The 24,557-nt window shown below is 38.7% G+C and overlaps 1 protein-coding gene and 1 non-coding gene across 2 annotated transcripts; both read left to right on the top strand.

Moving 5' to 3' along the window:
- The first annotated feature begins 20,293 nt into the window (after positions 1-20,293).
- LOC145785554 (NADH dehydrogenase [ubiquinone] 1 beta subcomplex subunit 8, mitochondrial-like) lies at positions 20,294-21,292 on the top strand. Its single transcript, XM_082597215.1, has one exon. The coding sequence runs from the start codon at positions 20,326-20,328 to the stop codon at positions 21,010-21,012; it is 687 nt and encodes a 228-aa protein (XP_082453341.1). The 5' UTR covers positions 20,294-20,325; the 3' UTR covers positions 21,013-21,292.
- A 2,924-nt stretch (positions 21,293-24,216) lies between these two features.
- Positions 24,217-24,323, top strand: LOC145786023 (U6 spliceosomal RNA). The gene has a single exon (XR_014291251.1). It is a non-coding gene; the product is annotated as a U6 spliceosomal RNA (small nuclear RNA).
- Positions 24,324-24,557: the final 234 nt, after the last annotated feature.

The raw sequence follows: 24,557 nt of genomic DNA, 5'->3' as shown, positions 1-24,557 counted from the left end.
TTACTCGAGCAAGACCTTAATGCGCTCAGGCGTTTCATCCGACGACGCTCATACGTAATTTCGCGCGCATGCGTATTGGCTTGTGCTGCACACTTGATCGTAGAGTGAACCGCGGTAGTTGCTGATTTTGCTGATCGAAACTACACGTCAATGAATCCATTGTCATCATGATTACGAAGGGAGCATTATATTACAGTTTTGAGACACTTTCTTCGGCTATTAAACAATACAGTATGCTTGTGTGCATGGAGGAAGAACACCCAAATCATGTAGTCAAGGAAAAAGACCAAATCAAAGGTAAGTAATGATGGTTTTGTCCTTGGTGCCCATAGGTTGAGCTACTCATGTAGCCTATATGCATAAGTTTTGCTAATAGATTGAGTTTTGCATAAGTGCAAATTGCCTACATTCCTTATGAATGCTAAGAACTTAGCAAAATGCATATATTCTACTGAACCATTCCCGCATGCTGTCTATTGTAATAAGTTTTGCTAATAGATTGAGTTTTGCATAAGTGCATGTCATGCCCAGAATTATTCCTAAGTTGCATTGAATTACCCATTAGTTCTGTCAATTTAAGAATAGCCTTGTAAGAATAGCCTCTGAGGCTATTTTTACAATATGTTGTAAGAATAGCCACAGCCTATTTGTTCTGTTGGCGAATATACAAAACACATATAATTCCCACAAGGATGGCAGCAAACGACCAAAAGGTCACCAAAACCAGTTCAGGGCTTTCACAAGTTTATTCTCTTTCCTCATCACCAAGTACAGTACCATAGTTATCTTCTCTAATTTTCTCATTGTGGAAATTAAATTTCTCTCAAATTTCCTCTCACATAATATACATGCTATTGAACAAAGAAGTGGGTTGTTATTATTCGACAAAACAGCTATGCAGTTTGGACCATAGACATATAGTAAGATGTCTATCGTTTGGACTCTTCCAGCAGTGCTTCCACTTCTGACAATTGATAAATCCTCTTCAGTTTCCTTTTTTGTCCTGAAAAATCCCTTTTTTCTCAGTCGGAAATCTTTCAAAATTTCCTTCATAGGCGAAGTTATTTTTGAGATTATTTAAGTTAAAAAAGGTGCTAATACAACTTTAAAGCTATTATAATCTCAGTTAAAGCTATTTTAATCTCGATTTTTTTCAGTAGCACCGATATGTCGAAGCAACGTTGTTTGATTAGAACAGAATGCTGCACAAAAGCAGCACATATTTTACGGTACAATAACATGGTTTACTTCCTTTGTTCACTGTCCAGCCAAAAAACTGCTTATCAGTTACTTGGTTCTGGGACATTTACCACCTGGAGTCCTGGACATCATTTTACCAATTACGGTACCGTACCACTCTCATCTTTCCCACCTGGACTCCTAACCTATCCCTAACACCGAAAATGTACAGGTGGTAAATGTCCAGTAAAGAATTATCCATCCATTAACAAATTTATTTTTGTGTTTAGTTCAGTTTTCCTTGATGCGCTAACTTAACACTATAGGCTAGGCTATCTCTTTTTCTCTTTGTCAGTAACGTCTTCACAATCATCTGAGACTGATGAAAAACTTCAGGATAGGCCTATTAAATTCATGATACTGACTCAGTCTGACTGTGTACACTATGTTGTATGATGATGTACACGTACAGTACAGATGAGGGAGCTGGTATACAAGTCCCCCCCCCCCCCCCTTGGTAACTCATGACAAAGACAGGACTCAACCAAACATATAGGGTGAAACTACTTTACCTTTGCTTTACTGTTCACATGCTTCAATCCACATGTTTTGGTCAATTCCTCTTTGTCATGAGTTGCCAAGGGGGGGGGACTTGTATACCAGCTCCCAGATGAGTATGCACAGCCTAGCTAGCTCTATTATTATGACACCATAATAGGTTAGCACAGGGCCTAGGCTATAACTAACTCTTCTAAACCAGAAGGATACCACTAACCTAAAGCTTATCATACCTAACTGTAGGTCGAAGCTCAGTAAACTTTGTCATTGCTACTCAAGTTCAACTGTAAGAAAATGGCGAGAATAGAAATCAAGAGACAGAAAGGCGAGAATGGGAAAGAGAGTGAGAGGGGGTTCCGGATGGCGAGTGACGACGGAAACCAGCTGATCATCGTTATTCCAGCCGTTTTTAGAACTTTTGAAAGGAAATATTAATAAAGTTTTCTTTAAAATTGCTCAAAACAACAATTCCCTTTTTAAGATAAAATTTCCTTGTAAAATTGTTAAAAATCCTTAAAAAATCCTTCCCATCTTCATTTCCTTTTTTTATCCTTCAAAGCGTTGAAAAATCCCGATTTCGGGATAAAATCCTTCAAAGTGGAAGCAGTGTCTTCCAGTTCCAGCCTAGGCTTAAAATCTACCACCATCATTGGACATTCTGGCTGAATAATTTTTCCTCTTTCCGCATAAAAAAGTTGTCCGTGAATAAGTGCGAGGCATAAAATGCGACCTTGCATCAGTTTGAAAAATTAAGGATGTGCAACAATAGGTGGGCATTTGGGAGGAACTTCCAGCAGAACAGTTCGAAGATGCTGGAGGATATTTTTACGAGATTCAAGAAGATAATACGATTTTTGCATAATTGACACCTCTCCAAACATCTTCGACTAGAACTATAATCCGCAACACGTGCCACTTAAATTTTACATGCATCAGATCGAGTATTAAATTACATTTCCAGGCATGTGCACCAATAGGTGGGCATTTGAGAGGAACTCCCAGAAGAACGGTTCAAAGATGCTGGAGGATATTTTCAGGATGTTTTCAAGAAAATTATACAATTTTTGCATAAAAAACAACTCTCCAAACATCTTCGAAAAGGCTACAACTATAATCTGCAATACGTGCCACTTATATTTTGCATGCATCGGATTCAGTATTAAATTACCTTTCCAAAAATGTGCATCAATAGGTGGGAATTTGGGAGAAACTTCCAGCAGAACGGTTCAAAGATGGAGTATACTTTTACAATATGCAAGAAAATAATACGATTTTTGCATAATTGACACCTCTTGTAGCGCTCTGCGTTTCACCTTAGGTCTTTTCAACTTTCCTTAGATTTGTTACCGTCGTGAAATTTACAATTGTGTTTCGGGATTTTCACCTTAGGTCTTCAACTTTCCTTAGGTTTGTTATCGTCATGAAATTGTCGTTCTTTTGCATATTCGTTCTTGCAACCTGCACCTTTCAATCACATATGCGTAATTTTTCGTCTTTTCAACGTTTTAGCTTACAGATGCTTCATTCTTCAGCGACTATGTAGCCTACAGTAGCTCTCCGTCCTGGGCATGACGGAAAACTGCAATCATTCCTTAGTCTTGCGTAAGACTTGAAACTGCATGCATTTCCTCAGTTAATCACTCCCTTGTTTATCAGTTCCCTGCTCTGTAGTTGTCTTTAGGAGCTGCGCTTCCCTCACATAGGCGTGCGACGCAGCACACTTCCTGTATATAGTACTTGTTAGAATCCTTGTCTGATGTTCACGTAGCGCCTTGTTGTTTATCTTTGTAGCCACTGTTGCTAGGATCTTGCTTGTTAAGGTGGTATCATAGATAGGCCTATAAGCCGACATGCTGCTTGCGACTAGCTTGCCCCTCACTTCTGCCTTTTTGGCCTTGTCCTGCCACTGCTATCGTTATCTAGTTATCATAGACACAGTGGCGTAGCAACGCAATATGCCGCCCTTGGATTTCCACGAAATGCCGCCCCCAATTAACACCGTCGTAAAAGCTGATTAAAATTCCACATAACAGAAGAATTAAAGCAGTGTTTGTTTAGTTTTTATTAAAAGTTCAAAATGCAATACGTCCAGCTTTCATTGAAGCAAATTCAGCAATTAAATCATCAAAAGATAATGTCTCGACTAAATCACTTTCAATGAACAGTAGGCTATTGCTAGCGCAGACAGCCTGCTTTCTCCCATAGTCGATCTCAAGTAAGATTTTATCAACTTAAAGTTTTGAAAAAAACTTCTTTCACAGCTTGCGATAAAAACGGCAACGGTGAGGTAAAGCACAAGACTCATAAATAAATAAGATGTTGATTCACATAAACGATGTTTGCTAAACCACTGCGTCATTTTTAAATGTAAAACCGGTAGATTGTAGGCTAGCCTACCTGTCGATTAAATTTAGAGATTTCTAGTCTTAACTCGGTAAAAGTTACGTCATCAGCATACATTTTCTCAAATTTGTCCATATCTATTTCGATACTGTCACTTCGCAACAAGGAGTGGAGATTTAAAAAGCCGAATAGCCTACTTCATTTAGCAAACACATATCACTGAAACGCTTTTCCGCTTCACTCCGAAACCGGTCCATAGCTTCTAACATGCATGCATCTCTTGATTTCTTCAACAGCCGAGAGATTACGTCTGCATATTTCCCAGGCATCCTTTTCTTCCTTCTGATCCGACTATCTTCGATCGGTATTTCTTGCTTTCTGCAGATCTTGATGGCTCTTTCAATGCATTGCTTTACCAGGGCACTGTGCTCATTGTTCAAAAAAAACTATAAATGCTTTCATCCTGTGGGTACATTTTCCCAAAGACAGACCTTTTCGCTGTAATTATTTTTGAGTGTCATAAGATCCTCTTGGGACTTCCAACCAAAATTGTAAAAGATCGCATCAAAGATTCCACCCGCTTGTTTAACGCACTCACCACATCAATGAAATATCACAAGCGCTTTCGCAGCTTCATAGTGCTCACTCCATCGTGTGTCCGTCACTCGTTTCACCACATTTGGCACATACAGTACTTAAGTAACACCTCCCACTTGTGAGTAGAAACAGAAAAGAAGACATAAATTCTTATCACAACAGCAAAAAATGGTTCAGAAACTTCCGACGATCCCACTGCGTGAACTCCTGCAAGGTTAAGTGAATGGTTTCCACCTGGGATAAACAAGGCCTCAGAACTATTTTTTTTTTATTCTGCATTGTACTCCAGTACGGACTCCTGCCATGGTGGAAGCATTGTCGTATGCTTGGCCTCTACACATCATTAGGCCTATGTCTAAGCCATTTGCTGAAGCTCATTGAAAATAGACTTAGTAATTTCGTCTGCATTTTTTCCGTGCAGTGGAAAAAAATTCATAAAGGATTCCTTTATTTGTAGCCTACCTCGTTGTTGCTGTCGATTTTGAGGTAGACTATCTAACAATAAAAGCCACTTCATCGATACGAGAGTTGTCAGGAGTAGGCCTATTGTCAAGTAAAATTGAGAAATACTGTGCTGTCTATCTCCTCCAGCATGAGATCTTTTACTTTTTTACCAAAAGGTTCAATTAATTCGTTTTGGATAGCTGCTGAAAGGTATGTTGTCATGCTCTTTTTGGCGAGTTTGGTACTAAAATGTGCTCGTAAATGACTGTAGCCTACTGTAATTTGCAAGGAGTTTTAAAATTTCAAGAAAATTTTCCTGGTTCCTTGAATTAAAATACTTCCGATGACCACGAAATGGAAGATTTTGTTTACTGAGAAACTTGATGACTGCGATTACGCTCTGCAAGATTTCTCTCGATCTATTTTTTTCCTTATTCATAAGAATTTGAATTTCTTTGTCAGTTGTTTGAGAATAAACTAATGTGACTGTCTTTGTTCGTTTAAAACGTTATCACATTTTGCCGCCCTCCAGCAACGTGCCGCCCCTGGATTTATCCACAAGATCCAATGGGTAGTTACGCCACTGCATAGACATAAGCCGACGTGCTGCTTGCGACTAGCTTGCCCGTCGCTTTCTGCCCTATAGGCATTGTCCTGCTTTCGTTGCCCAGCTGTCATAGATATAAGCCGACATGTTGCTTGCGACTAGCTTGCCCGTCGCTTTCTGCCCTACTGGCCTTGTTTTGTCACAGCTACTCGCATTCATCTGTCCACCGCTTCCTGCCCTGTCGGGCCGGTTCCCTGTGCAGACGCTTCGCATAGCTATCATGCTTTCAGTTTATCTATCATTCAGTCCCTGTAGTTGTAGCACTGTATATACATTTAATTGTAATTGTAAGCGTTGTAATTGTAACCTTCCACATATCTTGTGTATGATTGTTATCACCCTCACTAACCGCGTTTTTTGCTGCACAGAATAGTCTCATCATCGTAGCCGGATGTCCGCCGCACGAGACCTCTGCTTCTACCAATCAAGAGCCGACCAGCCGCTCCCTGGAATCAGAGGAACTGTTAGCTCTTGCGCCGTGCGGAGGGGATCCGACCCCGTTCTTGTTTTCAGTGTATACCGAGTTATATATATATACCGTATACTGTGTCTTGTACTTGTACGTTTCTTCCGCCTCACATCCTCATCAGAAGTCAAACGGTCCCCCGTTTACCGTCTTGCGGGGGTGTCTGTAGCGCCCTGCGTTTCACCTTAGTAGTGCAGTAGTGGGAGATTTTTTGTGGGAAAATTTTTTTATCAAGCTGATACTTTTCTCAGACCTTCCTCATACTATGCAAATGGCTCAGAAAAAATCTCCATCAATCGGATGATGGGAAACCCCCTTTTGGGTCCTTTTTACAAATGACGTCACAATCCCTTTATGAAAATTCCAAGTTTTTCAAAATAGGACATATTATACATCATTTTTTAGCTTTTTTCAAGGAGAATAACTTTTTCTATTAACAAGAATCCTGAAAATGTACAGAAAAAGAGTTATTACCGATTAAGCAAAAGGATAAATTTATGAATTCCTGGCAAATTTGAAATTATTTGTCACTGTTGGAATTATTCTTCTACATTCGTTAACAAGAATTAAACAATATGTTTCTCGGCAGCCGATTTGTAGCAAAAATTGACAGCGATAGAAACGTGTTAAGCGTGGAAGCTATACCGTTATGGTTAGCGAATCGCAACTGCTCGCTGTACTAGTGAGTGCTCAGCCTTGTGCTGATAGCCGGGAAGAACGCCCCTTTCTTCACAATGTCCTCTGCCCTGGCGCCTGCTGGTTTTGTTGGCTCGTTTCTTTCCACAAAGATAAGAGTGAAACTGACTGGTAAAGCGGTGGTCGAATAAATTTGTGGCTAGAATACGGTGCGATACTGATGAGCCCAGCCTCATGGGCGAAACACGTGTCTATCGCTGTCAATTCTTGCTACAAATCGGCTTCCGAGAAACATATTGTTGATTGGATGGTCTGAATGGCTAACGTGGAAGCTATACCGTTATGGTTAGCGAATCGCAACTGCTCGCTGTACTAGTGAGTGCTCAGCCTTGTGCTGATAGCCGGGAAGAATGCCCCTTTCTTCACAAAAATTAAACAAAGTAAGCGATACAAAAATTGAAGTTATCATCATCATTAAAAACGTCAAAGATGTTGCTTTCCTCCTCGTCTTGTCCCGTTTCATCTTCATTGTAAGAGCACTCCTCTTCGGTACCAACATCGACGTTATGCAAAAGTGAAAAAAACCTTTCATTCTTAAGTTTTCCGTCTAGTCTCTGGAGTATGTCGTTCATACTAATTATACTTAGATACGAAAAAGATGTGAAACTATCTTTGTATTTGAAGCATACCGAATAGGCTACTATACTATTACATTCAACACCATGACTCTAGATATTGCTGATAATTACAGAATTCTCTTTTCATCTATGGTTGTAGGCCTACAATCAACTCCTAACCGAGCAGCACACAGTAAACAGGACAGCAAAAAGCTTCACCGGAATTTGGAAAGATCTTGCGATCGAGCAAGCTCTTATGCGCTCAATTAAGTCGTGTGGAGGATTGACGGAAGGAAAAGTATGCAGAAAGTGTTCGACATCTTTGGGTTTTTAGTTTGAGTCACTCGGCAAGTATTCATGAAGCAATGACGCAACTAAACAAGGCTCAGTTTCCATGAAGTAGACTAACCAGCATGAAGAGATGGGTGCTACAAAAAAAACAGGGATTACGAAGATTGTAAAAGTTTCTGGCCTGGTTAACAACAAAAAACCCATTCTTGGTACCAGATGTAAACCTATCTTCTCTTTCAAACGGTCTAGTGTCCATCGCTGGAAAAGATGACGTCAATTGTGAACAGGCGGAGCAAATTGGTCAAAATATCTAAAAAGGTTTAGATGGGGTAGCAATTACTATTGCATCAATCAATTGATCAAACCATTAGAATCCTTAATGGAAGTAAACAAAACAAAAAGTAGTGCAAGTGGTATTGGTTCGAAAGTCATGTTCAATAGGATGTTTGCTGTTGCTGAAAGCGAGGAAAGCCTTAAGCAATTTTTCGAATTCGAGTTGACTTCAGAGCCAATGTCGATGTTCAAGGAAGGCATGATGAGAAAGCCTGACAAACCCTCTCTTCGAAAAATTCTTTTGCCCGGTTCCTTGTCGCATGCCTTAGAGGAAATCAACAAGCAACATCTATTATCGACGGTGGTGCATTAGGCCTACTACATAAAGTTTGCTGGAAAAAAGGAATGAAGTTTTCGGAAGTTTGAAATTCGTATGTGAAATATATCCAAAACCGTGCTGTTGTTGTGTTTGATGTCTATCATGACGAAAGTACTAAAAGTCACGAGCACTTGCGCCGAAATTCCGTTCCACAGAGCACGTTTGTAAAAATTGATCCGAGCAATTCACTTCCTTTTACTCAAGATCGCTACCTCAGCTGCATCGAAACCAAGGCTGAATTCATCAAGTTTGTTTCTACCCTTCTGAGACAATCCGAAGTTGAAGTTCACAACTGCTCTGATGATTTTACAATAACATTTACATTGAAAATAACTGATCTACACAATGAATATTGAAAAACGAAATGCACAAGAATGAAACTGCAAAGCAGAGGAGAAAGGCACATCTCATGGCGGTTAATCACGCGAGGCAAAATGCTCTGATGATGCTGACGGTTCCATTGTAGCGAAATCCCTTGATTGTGCTTCTCTTCGAAAAGGTCCAGTAAATGTCATTGCTGATGATACTGATGTAGTTACTATGTTACTGCATCATTGGAAGACTGACACTTATGATGATATTTACTTCGACCAAGGAGCGCTTCAACAAAGCCTGGAGAATCAAAGAAGCCAACCCAAATATTGAAGATATCAACGAAGACCTTCTTTTCCTCCACGCATGGTCAGGATGCGACACAACGTCATCGATATTTGAAAAAGGGAAAAGAAGTTTGCGAAAATCAGAAACGCTGAAAGGGAATTCTGCAATTATCAGCAATGTCTGGAGTTCCCAAAACGAGGTCGGAGAAGCCTCTATAACTGCATTCAAGATCTGGTATTGTGGCAATGAAGATTCAACGCTTACTAAACTCAGGTATGTATTTTTACATAGGGATTATATAATAATGTTTGCACTTTTAAGATATTGTCCAATTCTAGATACCCTGTATGTAATATTTATCTTTGTTTACTTTTGGACATGACAATTACATGTATATGGCATGCGAAGGAATAATTGCATCGGAAAAGCTACCACCGAGCCAAAGAGCAGTCTACTTCCATGGGTTACGTCTTTAGAATTTAAATTCAATGTTTGTGAATGGGGATGGAAAAACACTAGCAACAACGAACTTGTCCCAATAATGACGGATATGCCTATAGCACCAGAGGCATTGACCAAAGTAATTAGATGCAGATGTAAGAAATCAACAAAAAATCCATGTGGAACGAAAACTTACACCTGTCGCAATTATGGAATGGCATGTGTTTCTTCGTGTGGTGAATGTCATGGTGTTGAATGTAATAGTATAGTAGCCTAGGTATGCTTGAAATACAAAGATAGTTTCACATCTTTTTCGTATCTAAGTAATAATTTGTATGAACGACATATTCCAGAGACTAGACGAAAAACTTAAGAATGAAGACTTTTTTCACTTCTGCATAACGTCGATGTTGGTACCGAAGAAAAGGAATTCTCGTACAATGAAGATATTAAACGGGACAAGACGAGGAGGAAAGCAACATCTTTGTCGTTTTTGATGATAGCTTCAATTTACGTTTCGCTTACTTTGTTTAATTTTTGTTATAGAACATAGAAGAATAAGTCCAATAGTAACGAGTAACTTCAAATTTGCCTGAAATTTACAGATTTATCCTTTTGCTTAATCGGTAATAACTCTTTTTCTGTACATTTTCAGGGTTCTTGTTAATAGAAAAAGTTGTTCCCCTTGAAAAAAGCTAAAAAATAATGTATAATATGTCCTATTTTGAAAAACTTGGAATTTTCATAAAGGGATTGTGACGTCATTTGGAAAATGGGTCCAAAAGGGGGTTTCCCATCATCCGATTGATGGGGATTTTTTTCTGAGCCATCTGCATAATATGGGGAAGGTCTGAGAAAAGTATCAGCTTGATAAAAAAAATTTCCCACAAACACCACTTTTTAAGTTCCCACGACTGCACTATAGGTCTTTTCAACTTTCCTTAGGTTTGTTACCGTCATGAAATTGTCGTTCTTTTGCACATTACGCACAAGAAACTTGTGAAATTTGATAACGGATTTGTTTAGCGTCTTATATACAGGACGACTTTTTTCTCAAAAAGTACAAACACAATTAGGAAAAAAATAATTGTGATATGTTTTTTAGGTCATAATTAAAAACATTTAAATTTTCCGAAAATTTTTTTAAGTACTTTCACTTTCGGCACAAATGGGTTAACTTTTTAAGTTAAATGGCACTTACGCATTCGGTTATTATTTTTGGATTAAAGTTATATCGCCAAGCTAGAAAAAAATCAATCTTACAGTCTGTAACCGATCTTGTGTTGTTATTGTGTGTGAATTTTGTCTTTTAATCTGAGTTTGTGACGTAACCGCACGTCTCAAGGCAAGTTCTTGCAAATTTAGTTAGATACTCATCTAAAGATTTAATGCGCTTAAAACAGTAAGTTTCATGTTTTGACGAGAGAGATATTTTTTGACGAAAGAGATTATTTTTTTACGACAATTAGGCTACTAAAAACTAACACTTCCAACGAAAAAAGAAAACACAAGAATAAAATAGTTGATCGTGAGGTGGCGCGAAAGACCATGTTTTTGATGTAAAAGCGGCCTCGCATTGAGACACTTTCACAAACCACTTGCCAATTTCTTTCGCTTCGCTTCAAAGGAAGTTGTTCCGCCTTTGCGCTTACATTTTAATTGTATAATTCACTCGCGACTGCCCATTGCAGCAAAACAACAAGAGACTTGTTGCATGCATTTCATTGCATTGCAATTTGTAACTGTAAAGATTATTGTGTTGTCAGGGCCGTCGCTGCAGGGAGGCGTGCCCCCTCCCCTGATAACGACCTGTGCACACACACTTCAGGCACTGAAGAAGAACTGATTTTAATTTTAGTTTCATTAACTATGTGGCTAGTAAAAATATTACTTTTCATGATCTTTCCACTTGTGTGTTGATCCAAAATAAAATTTATCGGCGATTAATTATCGGCGATAATCAAATATTGCCTTTGGCGATAACAATAAACGATAACTGAAAAAATAATTGAGCGATAACGATAAGCGATAAAAATTTATCGCCGATGAATTATCGCCGATAATTGCACATCACTGGTTACAGTGCAAAGTCAAGTTTACCTTACAATTTTATGCATATTGCAGATATGTAATTCCTGATGAGGACACACGTAGGCCTACGTGTCGAAAACGTTAGAGTCTACTTTTAATTATGTTATATTTGTGTATGTACCGGTAGTACGGTGCCGTACATCATGTTAAACCTACTGAAGTTACTTTGTTTTATTTCTCTAATTGGTATTTCGCTACAAAATACAGCCTATCTAAAATAAATTCTGTCTGATCTGAAAGCTATAAGCTAGTTCCCCCTCCTGATCACAAATAAAAAACATTCAGTTTGAGTACCGGTAATGGCTTTCAGCCAAGTTCAATTGCAGTTTTACCAGGCTGCTCTGCTGAGTGAGTATCACTAGTTTTGGTTCAGTTGCTAGTTTTGTGAAAGATTTGTTGATAGCAAAACAGGCCATTATAAGAGCGAGGCAAAACTGTCATATCTGGGAACCTAAAACAAAATTGGTGAACGAAGTAATGGAGGGTGTTTGACTGTTTGTCATCAACGTTATGAAAATCGACTTCAAGGACAAAAAGACTTGCAGAAAATAACTGTTGTAGAATGAAATCTATTTGAATAATCGATGGGTAGCACAAAATTTAAAGATAGCAGAAAGTGTAAGACATCTCAAAGCTTTTCTACTAGCTATTATAAACATCTAGGTTTTTTAGCTAATCTGTTTTTGTTTTTTTTATAAAATCTAGGTTTATATCAAATTTGTGGATGGGACTACTGTGTCAGAACAAGGGTGGTCGTGGTTGGTTTTGATTATATTGGTATTGGTGGTTATAATAATAATAATAAATATTTGATGTTGTAAGCACCGAGGTGCTTTTTCATCATTCTGATATATATATATACATAACGCATTTGCTGTTAATGAGGTTAACAGCTAGTTTCATAACTAATAACTCTAACCGTCAATAACATCTGATACTGATAACATATATAAACTTTTAGAAGACATATAAGTGGAAGCAGAAATTGAAAAAAATATGGTCATTATATACATGAAAAACACATACACACAGAGTTGCCAGATTGGGCTACTTATCGCGAATTGGGCTACTTTTAATTTGCTTCGCGACTTAAATTTGAAGGTTTGCAATTTTTTGAGATTTGCGACTTTTTGGGCTACTTTTTACTTCCCTTAAGTTATAATGCCTAACAAAGATGAAAGTGGAAAGATCACAGAATAATCGACTTGCATCATGTCCCTCACTTTCAAGCGTTTTTATGTTCTTTCTCTTTTTGTTAAGAATGGTTTGATGACCATGTATATTGCTCCTAGCCTAGGGCCTCGGCTAGGGGCAGCTTGCTGAGTTACGGTACCCAGTTGGCTAAGTAGCCTACTGTAGCCTTTATCTGGCTATATGCATTTGTTAGAAGGCAGAAGTTTCCCAGAGGTTTTTGTAAGTAGATGCTATTTTTAGAGTGTGAATTTTGTGAAAGAGTTATTTTTTAGGCTGTTATTTTTTAGACTATATTTACACTATATAATGTAAAAATAGCCTCCATAGCTTTGCCAGATAAGGAAGTCTGCACTAATTTGAGAAAATTTAATTTATGTTTTGGAGTTGGGTTTTTGCTACGTAACTAAAACTCCTCCACCTCCAGTCTTTGTCTAGTTTAAATTACAGTATAGTAAACCTTTAGACAACATACATACAGTTTAATTAGACAAAACTGCCGCGGCACCTGCCACTGTTTTTGTGGCAGGTGCCACCGATTTTGTGGTAGGTGCCATTGATTTTGTGGCAGGTGCCACTGTTTTTGTGGCAGGTGTCACCGATTTTGGTGGCAGATGTCACCGATTTTGGTGGCAGGTGTCCTCGATTTTGTGGCAGATGTCACCGATTTTGGTAGCAGGTGTCACCGATTTTGTTACGGGTGTCACCCAAATTCGTGACATGTGTCGCCCAAGTTTGTGACAGGTGTCACCCAAGTTTGTGACAGGTGTCACCCATGGTTGTGACAGGTGTCATCCAAGTTTATAACAGTTGTTTTAATTGTACCGATAGCCTACTTCCACAAATTAGTGAGCTTTTGGCTTAGATATCTGAGTAACAATTAAGTTAGTACTGCAGAATACCATAAACAGATAGGCCTAAGTATAATGCACTGGTGCCGTGTTTTTTGAATAATGTTCAATCATATTAAATTGTTGTCTATCATCTGTTTACAGTGAGCTTTGTATTAAAGCAGTCGACCATCCTATAGGCTACCTGTGCAGTGAAGCATTGGATTGGCGTCATTGATTGGACATTGTTAAAGCAAATGTTTGCTGGTAGCCTGTGTCGATGAGTAGTAGCCTACTTATTTAGGCTTACTCTTGCAGTGACAGCCTGGTAGAACTTTTCTTCTATTTCAGATGCGAACATACAGGTTGTGGACTGCCGAACTTTTTTGGTCAATTACGACCAAAACCTCAGTCATGTCACAAAAGACGCCTCCATTCTTATAGGCCTAGGCATGTCCATCACAGTTCATTTCAAACAAGAATATTTTGCTTTGTTTTGGCTGACTTAGATAAGCGTATGTATGTTTCATAGCCTATGTAGGCTATAGCTTCCACTAATTGAATACAGTACAAGTATTCTAACAGCAGGCTATGTTATGTTTTCGTTCATTCAAGTGAATGTGGAGTAGGGGCGGTCCTTATTTGGGGCTAAAAAATTTTTTTTTTAATTTTTCAAGTCGCACCCCCCAAAAAGGTTCCATTTACCACAAAACACCCTGTGTGAAAAAATTTTTGAAAAATATTAACGTTTAGAGGTTCCTCGAGGCCTCTGAAAATTTCACGTTTTTATGCATGTATGTCATTCCTCTGTAAGCTTGGTTTTGCCATGCGGATTTGAAATGCACAAGTGTTATGGCTTGTTTTCATCAGCATGGCATAAATAATAACCCAGTTTGGTATACCTAAGACAAAAGTTCTTTTTTGTGATCTTGATGATAAATATTATTAATAAAAAAAATGATAATGTTCACATGTTTGAAAGTGATGAAGCAAATTTAATTGCTTCGAAATATTGCGCAACAAACAGTGTAAAGCAATAGCTATAAGTGAGCCTTTAGTTGCAATAAAAATAACAATACACGCTGAATAGATATATATTGGATGTGTAACTTAGAAAAATTGGGATTCATGCGGTATTGCGGTCCTGTTAAAACAAACTTGCTAAATACAAATTAATAGTCATTGGTTAATGGTTATAATGGTCAACGCCTCAAAAATGGTAAAATGTCACATCAAAGCCTTTTTAAGTGGTTCAGAAATGCATTTTTGATGTTGTGAAACATGATCATTAGTCACAGCTAGAGATTTACATGGTTCTCGAGCAGTCTGATAAGCACTGTTTTCTTCCCACTCTGACGCAGGAAGATGGAGAAAAGAATCTGGAAGGCTTAATTTTTTGAACAACAACTTTGTGTTTGTATTGGCAAATGAAGATATTGTCTTAGTTTTTAAGCTGTTTAGTGTCATGGTGACTCTTTTATTGGGTGCTTCCAAATTTTCTTCTCCAATTCTCATCACTTCCACTATTTCTTCTTTGATGTTTGCTGCAACATCATCATCAAACAGAGAAAGGGTAACAAGCTCTTCCGAAAGATACCACAGATCACCACCCATCTTTTCAGTTGTTGCTTCTGAGATACCTTTGTTAACAGTTTTATAAGCTTCCAATTCTTTATATAAGGACAAATCATTGTTGGGAGCTTTTATAGCCAAAGGAGCTGTTATCCACGCCTTGATATAGATACGTGTAAAAAACACACATAGGTCATGGAGACTGTTTGCTCACGGCCCGTCAGGTGAAACTGACTTCGAAATAACCACACCTTAAAGGTGTATATCACTTTCATCATCCACCGTGCATGATGGCTTGCACCAGGTGCTTTAAAATTAGCTTGCCCCAGTGTAGTATCTCCAAGAAAAAGCAATAAGATTTCCATTAGTTCACGATAATCATCTCGAGGTTGCTTTTCCTTGGCCAATACTACATGAATGAACTGAATAAGGTCATCCTTAATATCTTTAACACCCGCTGCAGCTTCTTCATCAGTGGAAGAATCTTCATAATTCTCTTGAGCTATGTACTCCTACTGCTCGTTGAATATGACCGATTTAGATGGTACTTCCTGCGGACATCACATGCTGTGACGGCGGACATGTCCGCCATGCATTTCGAGGCCTGCTATTGTGTCTTCTAATAATACAACTGTGTTTTGTGAGAATCGTGCAATACACAATTACACATTTATGTCGTAGAGTGGAACAATTATGTCTTTTGAGAATTAAGCAATACAAATTTGTGTCTTAGAGTGGAACAATTGTGTCTTGTGATTGCTGTTAAAATACTGTGATTAAGAGTGCTTTCATGTCTGCACAAAGTTGTTTAGAGGGGTATCAAAAAGTTTATTTCATACCGCATCACACCCCCTATACATAGTGTATGGGGAAATTTCTAGGGCCTTGAGGAACCTCTAAACATTAATATTTTTCAAAAATATTTCACACAGGGTGTTTTTATCCAAAATGGAACCTTTTGGGAGGGTGAGACCTAAAAATTTCAAAAGTCAAAAAATAAGGACCACCCTAATGTGGAGCTGTACCGAAATATGCTTGATTGAATGATTGCTCATATTCAATGATAAGTCCTGATCAATAACTACACCAAGGTCCTTATAGTCACTCACAGGTTATGGTAGGTTAGTATGGTTGGTTTTGAATCTTTATCATCGGACTGACAAAGCCTTGATAGGTTATTCCTGGTAGTTACGCATACTTGTAGAGGCTCTTGATGCAGGGCTGGTTACCGAGATTGGCAGATTGAAGTTTCCGATTGTTGACATGTTGTTGTCATTCCACCCTCTAGGTGCCGCTGATTAGAGAGCAGTCCTGAAATGCGTTGCTTAAGTGCACACCCCGATATTGTTATCTATTGGTTGGTTTTGAATCTTTATCCTCGGACTGACAAAACCTTGATAGGTTATTCCTAGTAGTTTCGCCGGAGTGGAAATGGCCCGTTTTGGTGAGTCCGATTCGGTGAGTCCGATCCCTTAACGGGGGATTTTTTCAATTTTTTTTTTTAAATTATCGGGTAACGTAGCCTAATTATCATTGCCGTTTTAGGGTTAGGGGTTAAAAGTTAGGGTTAGAGGTTAGGAACTCACCAAATCGGACTCACCAAATAGTAGCAGACCCTAGTTTCGCAGTCTAACAATTCTTTAAACTTTTTCTCACCTGCACGTATCCTTGCTGTCACTATTCTGGTGGTGCAATTTTATCTAATTCCTAACATATCTCTAAGATAGTGTAACTTCGTGACAACTTCTATCTCATCCCCAATGTCACATGCTTCTCTTACATTTCATCAGCTGCGATACCCTCACATCTTCTACATTTAAAACATATCCAACTCTCAATCTTCTATGAATGCCTGAACATATTTTGTGCACCCAATACTTGCATTTAATACACTGAATATAATTGCCCATTACTCACTTGCCACATATTGCGCATGGATCCATAACATTGACTGCCAATACCTCATTTGTACATTGTATTCTTGTTCTTATTGCTTTCGTTTTATTCAAATTCATTTTTAAACCTCTGTTTTCTAATGCATTTTTCCATCTGACATACTTTTCTTCCACCTCTTTCAACTGTCTCTTATAGGCACTAAATCGTCAGCGTACAAAAATTCTTTCATTATCTTATCCAGTTCATCTATTAAAGTGCCCATAACAATGACAAAAGCAACGGACTGAGTAGTGAGTACTGAACCTTGATGAACACTCAATTTTACTTCAAACCATTCTAACATTAATTTCACTGCTGTCACTGCACATTTTCATCACTGCTCTTCTGATTCCATCACATCTCTCTTTCTTAATTCCCACCAAATCACTTCTCTCGGAACACGATCGAAAACTTTTTCTAAATCAATCAAGACAAAATACACTTCAATCATGTCTTTTTAGTTACTTTGTCCTGTAAAGAATATGATATATAGTTATGCTGGTACTGGATCTGAAAGTTACTCCAGTTGCCAGATGTTTTAGAAATTTCTAGCTAAATTGCCAATAAAAACTAGACTAATTACTACAATATAAAACAAGCCCAAAAGTAGCCTCAGATTGGACAATTTGCACAAAGCAGTTGTCAAAGCAAACCTTTTTAAGTTGAAAGCTGATTAAAACCGAGGTTGATGGTTCTAAGTTTCTTAGCTCTGACCACAGCTGAACCGCTCTTTAACGTTAGGGTAGCGAATAGATTCAATTGAAGACATGCTGAGATAGAAGATGTCGAGGATGTATCATGAAGTGGCTATTTTTACACACTTGCTGTCATGGTTACAATCAGGTGTTGCCAGAGTTAGGATTAAAGTTAGGAAGGTGTCCGCCCGTTAGCTCAGTGGTTACGCGCCTGGCTCAAGCTCACTCAGCGCAAATTCGACTCTCGGGGTGTGTGCTTGAGCAACGCATTTCAGGAATGCTCTCCATTTAGCGTCACTTAGTGGATGGAATTAACAATCGGAAAACTTCACTCTGCCAATCTCGGTTACCGGCACTGCGTTAAGAGCCTCTACAAGCATGCGAAACTACCAGGAATAACCAATCAAGGCTTTGTCAGTCCGAGGATAAAGATTCAAAACCAACCAACCAAGGGTTAAGGTAAGGGTTAGAGTTGGGAGTAAGGTTAGGGTTTTGATCTTTGCCCAAGACAAAAAAAATTTCCAAAATACAAGTTTTTGTTTTCAACAACTTTAAACTTTTCTCAAATTAGGGCAGAATTCTTTATCTGGCAACACTATTGAGGCTATATTTGCATTATATTATATAGTGTAAAAATAGCCTCAATACCTAGAATATAGCCACAGCCAATGTATAAATATAAGCAGAGGCTACACCATATGTTGTAAATATAGCCTCTGAGGCTATGTTTCCATGTTTGCTCAAGCAAGACATTTGAATTTTGCATGTTTGCTCAAGCAAGACATTTGAACAAAGCCTCTACAAGTATGCAAAACTGCCAGGATTAAGCTCTGCAAGAAGCTTTCCCAGTCCGAGGATAAAGATTCAATCAATCAATTTAATATGCACTCTAGTTCTTGACAGCAATTTACTAGCCTGGTTTAGGGACATGATTGAATGAATATGTGTACAAGACCTCAAGTCATCCCACCCATTATGGGTGGGATGACTTGTATAATCTAACCTTGACTTGTATAATCTATGATGGATTATTTGAAAAAAAATTGATATAACATGTCCTTGAGCAGTCTTGAAAGAAGCAGATCGTTCAAAGCATTGTTCTGGGTCTTGTTCTCACCAACAACGACAGCTTGATATTTGATGTGAAAATTGAACCGGATCTCTTATTGGTATTGGTAAATTTCTCAACAAGGCAAAGTAGGATGAGCTGCTGGGACGGCAGCCTGCAATTGCCCTTTGTACACTACAGACCTTCCCATACTATGGAGACAATGACAACAGGCAGTGGCTGACAAATGCCAACTGACAAATGAAAACTAATGCCAACAGACAAATGCCGTGGCATTTAGCAGAAGAAGCTGTTTAGGAAGGGGATAAACTCTAAATGTTGAACAAATGAGGGAGACAATCATGAAATTTTTAGAAATATTTTTATTTTACAATCTCGGATCCTCCATTGTCCCTAATGTGAATGAATGAAGTGTTTGTCTTTTTGAAGAAAGTGAATAAAAAACGATACTAAATACTGTATAGAACAGTTAGTTACTGGTAGCAGAGAGGAATTTCAAAATGTAATTAAATTAAAAATTAGCGATGTTTATTAAGCGGACAAGTCATATGCAAAAAGCATTGAAAAGAAGCAGATTGTGAACATGCAGGAAAACACTAAAAACTCACATTGATGAAAGTTTTTATTTTGAAATAAGTATAAATATTATTAATTATTACAGCAACCAAACTCGTAATCAGAAAAAATGGAGTGCATAACTTCAGATCATAAAATAATTTGAAGCGATCCTAAAAGTTGAAAGTGATTATAAAAAGCGAGTGTTTTCTGCTAATTGGTTTATCAATCAAACGCCTCATGTAATGAATCGCAATGATGGCGTCTCTTTTCCTGCTATCTACAAAAAACTATTGTAAGTGCTTATTTGACGTTTTATTGGTTTCATGCTGATTGTAAACTGTGCAGTAGTGCGTACACAATTCGATTCATCATGACTCATGCCGTTCACTCTCTTCTCTGCTGTCATTTAAGTTTCTTGTTGATCGTGAACAATTAAACCTTTTTTTTTCTAGTTCAAAGTTTGCCCGTGATAATTTTTTTGTCTAGAAGTTGGATTTCATTTTGCATGTTTTGTTGGTTTCAACATGGTCCTGTGTTTCGCCATGCTAGACAGGTAGTCACTACCTGGTCTAGCCCCCTGAAGAAGTCAGTCGTGTCTGATTGACGAAACGTCGGAATAAAAGCAGATTGTCACTTTATACATCTTGTGATAGTTTAGCTTAATTTGCACCAGTAGAACGCATCGTGTTATTTAATTAATAAAATCTGTTTAGTAAATTTTATAAGCACTATGTGCCAAATGTCAGATATGATTTATTTTTGAAAAACAAAAATGCCTCTCCATTACATCTGGAACATACAGTAAAGGATGTGTTTTGATTGTTTGCCATTTGAAGTTCCGAGAGGAACTGGAAGGTCATTTGTTGTAATAGCCAATCTTATTAGTGATTGTAGCTAACCTATATCTTTTGTTGCAGTTCTCATAGGATGTGACATCATAGTTTGTGATTGCAATGTCATTGTTATTGAACAGTTGCTTGATCGGGAAAAGACTATTATTGCGTCATGTGAAGCCGACCTCTCTTGTTGCGATGATGCAGCGAAACTACGTGAAAGAGCCGACGATCGATGATTATGACTTCACACATTTAGAAGGAAAAGATCAGATCCAGAGACTGGACTATGACGTCAAACTGAGCGACGAAGAGCTCGCCAAACTTGCCGCGAAATACAATATACGTCCTGAAGATTACGTTCCACTCATGGATGGAGAAGTCACCCTAGGGGATTACCCTCGACTCCCCACAGAGAACTGTCTGGAGCGTGACCCTTTTTATGATTGGGACGATCCCTTCCACCGTCGGAACTGGGGCGAACCCATCTTTCACGACATGGAAGTTTACACCCCCGTTGTCGGAACCGACACGAGACCTACTGTATTTGATCGCTCTCAGATGTGGCCGGTCCTACTTGGTTTTATTGGAACATGCATTGTTTTGTTTGCGCTTGGTGAAAAGTATAAGGCATTTCTTCCCCGTGCACCAAAGCAATATCCCGAATACTATCCATGTGATGAGTACTACAATACTTATGGCGTGGACTATTTGGAAGACCGGGGTACATTAAACGCCAAAGTTAAAGATCGCACTCCCATCACACACTACACTTTCCCTAAGAAATGGGATCCTGCTGCGCACTAGAAGCTTGCGCAAGCTACATCATTTAAAATTTATGTAAGTTATAATCGGTTCATGAAGAACAAGAAACGTTTGGCTGGCTGTGCAGTTTGACTATGAATTGAAAATTTTACTCTTTAGACAAACCTACATTGCTTGCTGATGAGTTTGAAACGAATTTATTTCTATCAAGGCCTCGCTTTTATCAAAGCAGCTCTTACTCTCCTACCAATAACCGCCTGATAGTATTGCTGTGACGTAGTTTGAACTCAGCTTATCTAAATAAACGATTTTTTCAATATTGTTTGAACTTGTGACATGTCTAGTGGATGACGTGCAGATTCGCGAAAGTCTGGGGAAGAATCGAAATAGTTAATCATCATCTGCAGACGCAGATCAACAAAACCACGTCTTTCATGGAGCATTTATGAATAGAGGCCTCTGAAAGAGGGAAGTAGGCAACTAACCCCAATCATATTATCGTCATGAGCAGTTTTGCACTTTTTGGGACGAAAAAGAACATAACTAACCCAGAAAGGTTAATCCGGATTCGATTTGACCGGCGATTCCATCCGGATTAGGCGAAGGTCCGGATAAATCGATGACGGTTCTATCAAGCCTGACGTTACCTAGATAGAAGGGTATCGGTAAAAATCACCGAAATTGAACGCATTAGTGTGGTCATCTGCCAATTCCGAGACGCGCGATCACCACATTTGCGACCCAGTGATAGAGTTCTTTTGAAATGCATGTAAAATGAATGTATTTGTAGACTCTGCGTCTAACGCAAGAACACACTGGCAAAAGTTACATCTTCAGACATGCGTGTCGGAATAATCTGTAGTCACTCAAAACTTTTGAAAACAGTTACCGAAGACGAGTTTCTATGGAAAACTTACAAAAAATCACGGTCAAACAAAGCAAATCCGGATAAAGCGATAGAGAAAGCGCAACTTTTGTCCGGAATAGGCGAAGATCCAGATTAAATAATCCGGATAATCCAAAGCTGTTTCTCAAAAAAAAGATTACAAATCATTTGTACTTCCAGTTTTATCCGGATTAGGCGAAGATCCGGATTATCCGAGTTCTGCTGTAGTTTTGTTTGAGGGGTTTGCCCCCTGAAAAATTTGACAAGTTTAACTGCGTTTTAATAGTTTTTTGTGCATTTTTTTTGTCTAACTTTGTTTTTTGATGTGTTTGGTTTAAGTCCCGGGTGGAATTATATTTGTTTTTGAAGGGAACATAGCCTACAATACTTTTACCCCTGTAAACCATGCGTTCCAATACGACTGTCTTACGCAACCACTGAGACGACGACACAAAACAGACAAAGCCCCCAAACACCATATAACCCAATACATTTTGAATTTCAATCAACCCAATACATTTCGTCCGCCCCGTTAACTCAGTGGTTACGCGCCCGGTTCAAGCTCACGTGGCGATGGTTCGACTCTCGAGGTGTGCGCTTGAGCAACGCATTTCAGGACTGCTCTCCATTCAGCACTCAGCAGCCCCTAGTGAATGGAATAATTCCCCGCCAACAACACTTCAACAATCGGAAAACTTCACTCTGTCAATCTCGGTAAACCGGCCCTGCGTCAAAAGCCTCTACGAGTATGCGAAACCAGTGGCGTAGCCAAGGGGGAGGTTTTGGGGGTTACAATCCCCCCTTTGGCACGTGTGTGACGTCACGATATTGAGAATGATGCTTTCAGTCTCTTTTTGCTTCAGAATGATGCTTTCAGTCTAAAAAAAATTGCCTAATTTTAAACAAAACTGCATTAAAAGAGCGAGTTTTGCCAATACCAAACATTCAAACATCTCAGCCAGGAATTAGCAACAAGAAAACATAGAACACTTAGCTTTATTTCCGAAAAATGCCGAAGAAAACATTATCTTATTCTTTTGCTATGCCACCGGACAGCACCATTTTACAGGAATATTCATACCCACATTTTTGTTGAAAATGCTCTCAGAATGCATCAAATTCAAAGTAATTTTTCAAAATTTTCTGGGGGAGGACCCCCCGACGCTGGGTGGTCGAAACCCCCCCTTTCAAAATTCCTGGCTACGCTACTGTGCGAAACTACCAGAAATAACCCATCAAGGCTTTGTCTATCCGAGGATAAAGATTCAAAATCCAAACCAACTTCCTTTTATGAGCGACGACGCGGACTGTAAAGTAAAGAAAGTCTTCAAAAACCTGGATTTGCCAGTCCGCCTCTTTCGATGCTCGCGGACGCTCTTCAAAATCCGAACCTTGCCGGCTACAAAACTGCGGAAGGACGACATGTGTACCACCAAGAACTGTGTTTACACTATCAAAGTAATGCGAAAAGCACAAGACGTGATAATTCAATCAAAAAACTGTTAAAAGGTAAGAAGCTCCGCAAGCAAATAATTACCTGTTGAGCCCTGGGTTTAAAGATTTGATGATCTATGCCTCGTGAATCTTGGTGTCGAACTCGGACAAACACTTACGAACAATTTTGAAAGACTGCAATGACGGTTTATTGTTTGAGCACGATTGGCAGTTTCTAATATGGTCTTTAATTGCACTGTTTTTATTAAAATTAGCTAAATTCAAATGCTCTCCCACTCTCGTCACCAAATGTCGCGTGGTCATACCAATGTGGTAGACCAGGGGTCACCAACCTTTTTTGCATGTGGGCCACTTTGGCACTAAGGAGAGCTGTGGCGGGCCGCACTAATAAAATGTTAGGTAGGTTGACTCTTATGCTAGAAAAGAACGCATTTCTTACCCAGATTGCTTCCTTGCCTTCCCGTCCACTTAATCTAAATCTTCAACTACCAGGTGTAAACCTGGATACGACAAACAAAAAAATCAGAATATTCATCGCCAAGCAAGAGTGGAGTTGTCACTTCGCTTCACAAAAGATATTTTGCAATTAGCAATTTCAGTAAACAAGGAAATGTTTGACACATCGCAATATAGGCAACAATAGTGACCTGCAAACATATCAGCGAAAAATAGGCTCCAATAACAGGGAAAAAGAAACCAGGCAACCATGAAACAAACGCTTGTGGAAATCACCGAAAAATTGTAATTCTATCGTAATTCTTGAACAGTCTTCCCTCTAAAAAAGCAATGAGCTGGTTTTCATTCTTTTTGTGAGAGTCTATAAACCGTCTTTCTTTGATTATTGACAACTGTCACTTGCGGTGCTTATCAGCGTGGCAAGAATTGTTGATTAACAACATTTTGCAGGACTTGCTTTGGCAGTACATATACTAAATATGGAACGAAAGAGAGAAGATTAGCATGGCCCCTGCGCAAGGATGACACGCAAAATCGTGAAGCGTTCCATGTTTCTTTAAAAAAAAAAAACAGTTTGCAGTACTAAGCTAAATATTTTCATAATACAATCAGAAAAAGTCTTTAAATTTATATATAATATTTTGCCAATTTATTATAAATTGAGTTGGCACACCGACCTAATTTTCCAACAAAACTTGCATAAAAAGAACACTGCTCGTGAAACCCAATAACGGTGAAACGCACACTAGTGTTTACATGACATTTGCAAACTTAAAATAAGCAACCCTAT

The sequence above is a fragment of the Aplidium turbinatum genome, chromosome 16 (genome assembly GCF_918807975.1).
Source record: "Aplidium turbinatum chromosome 16, kaAplTurb1.1, whole genome shotgun sequence".
Classification (NCBI taxonomy): Eukaryota; Metazoa; Chordata; class Ascidiacea; order Aplousobranchia; family Polyclinidae; genus Aplidium; species Aplidium turbinatum.
Note: the sequence above shows the minus strand (reverse complement) of the source record. Positions and strands in the feature narration are given on the sequence as shown.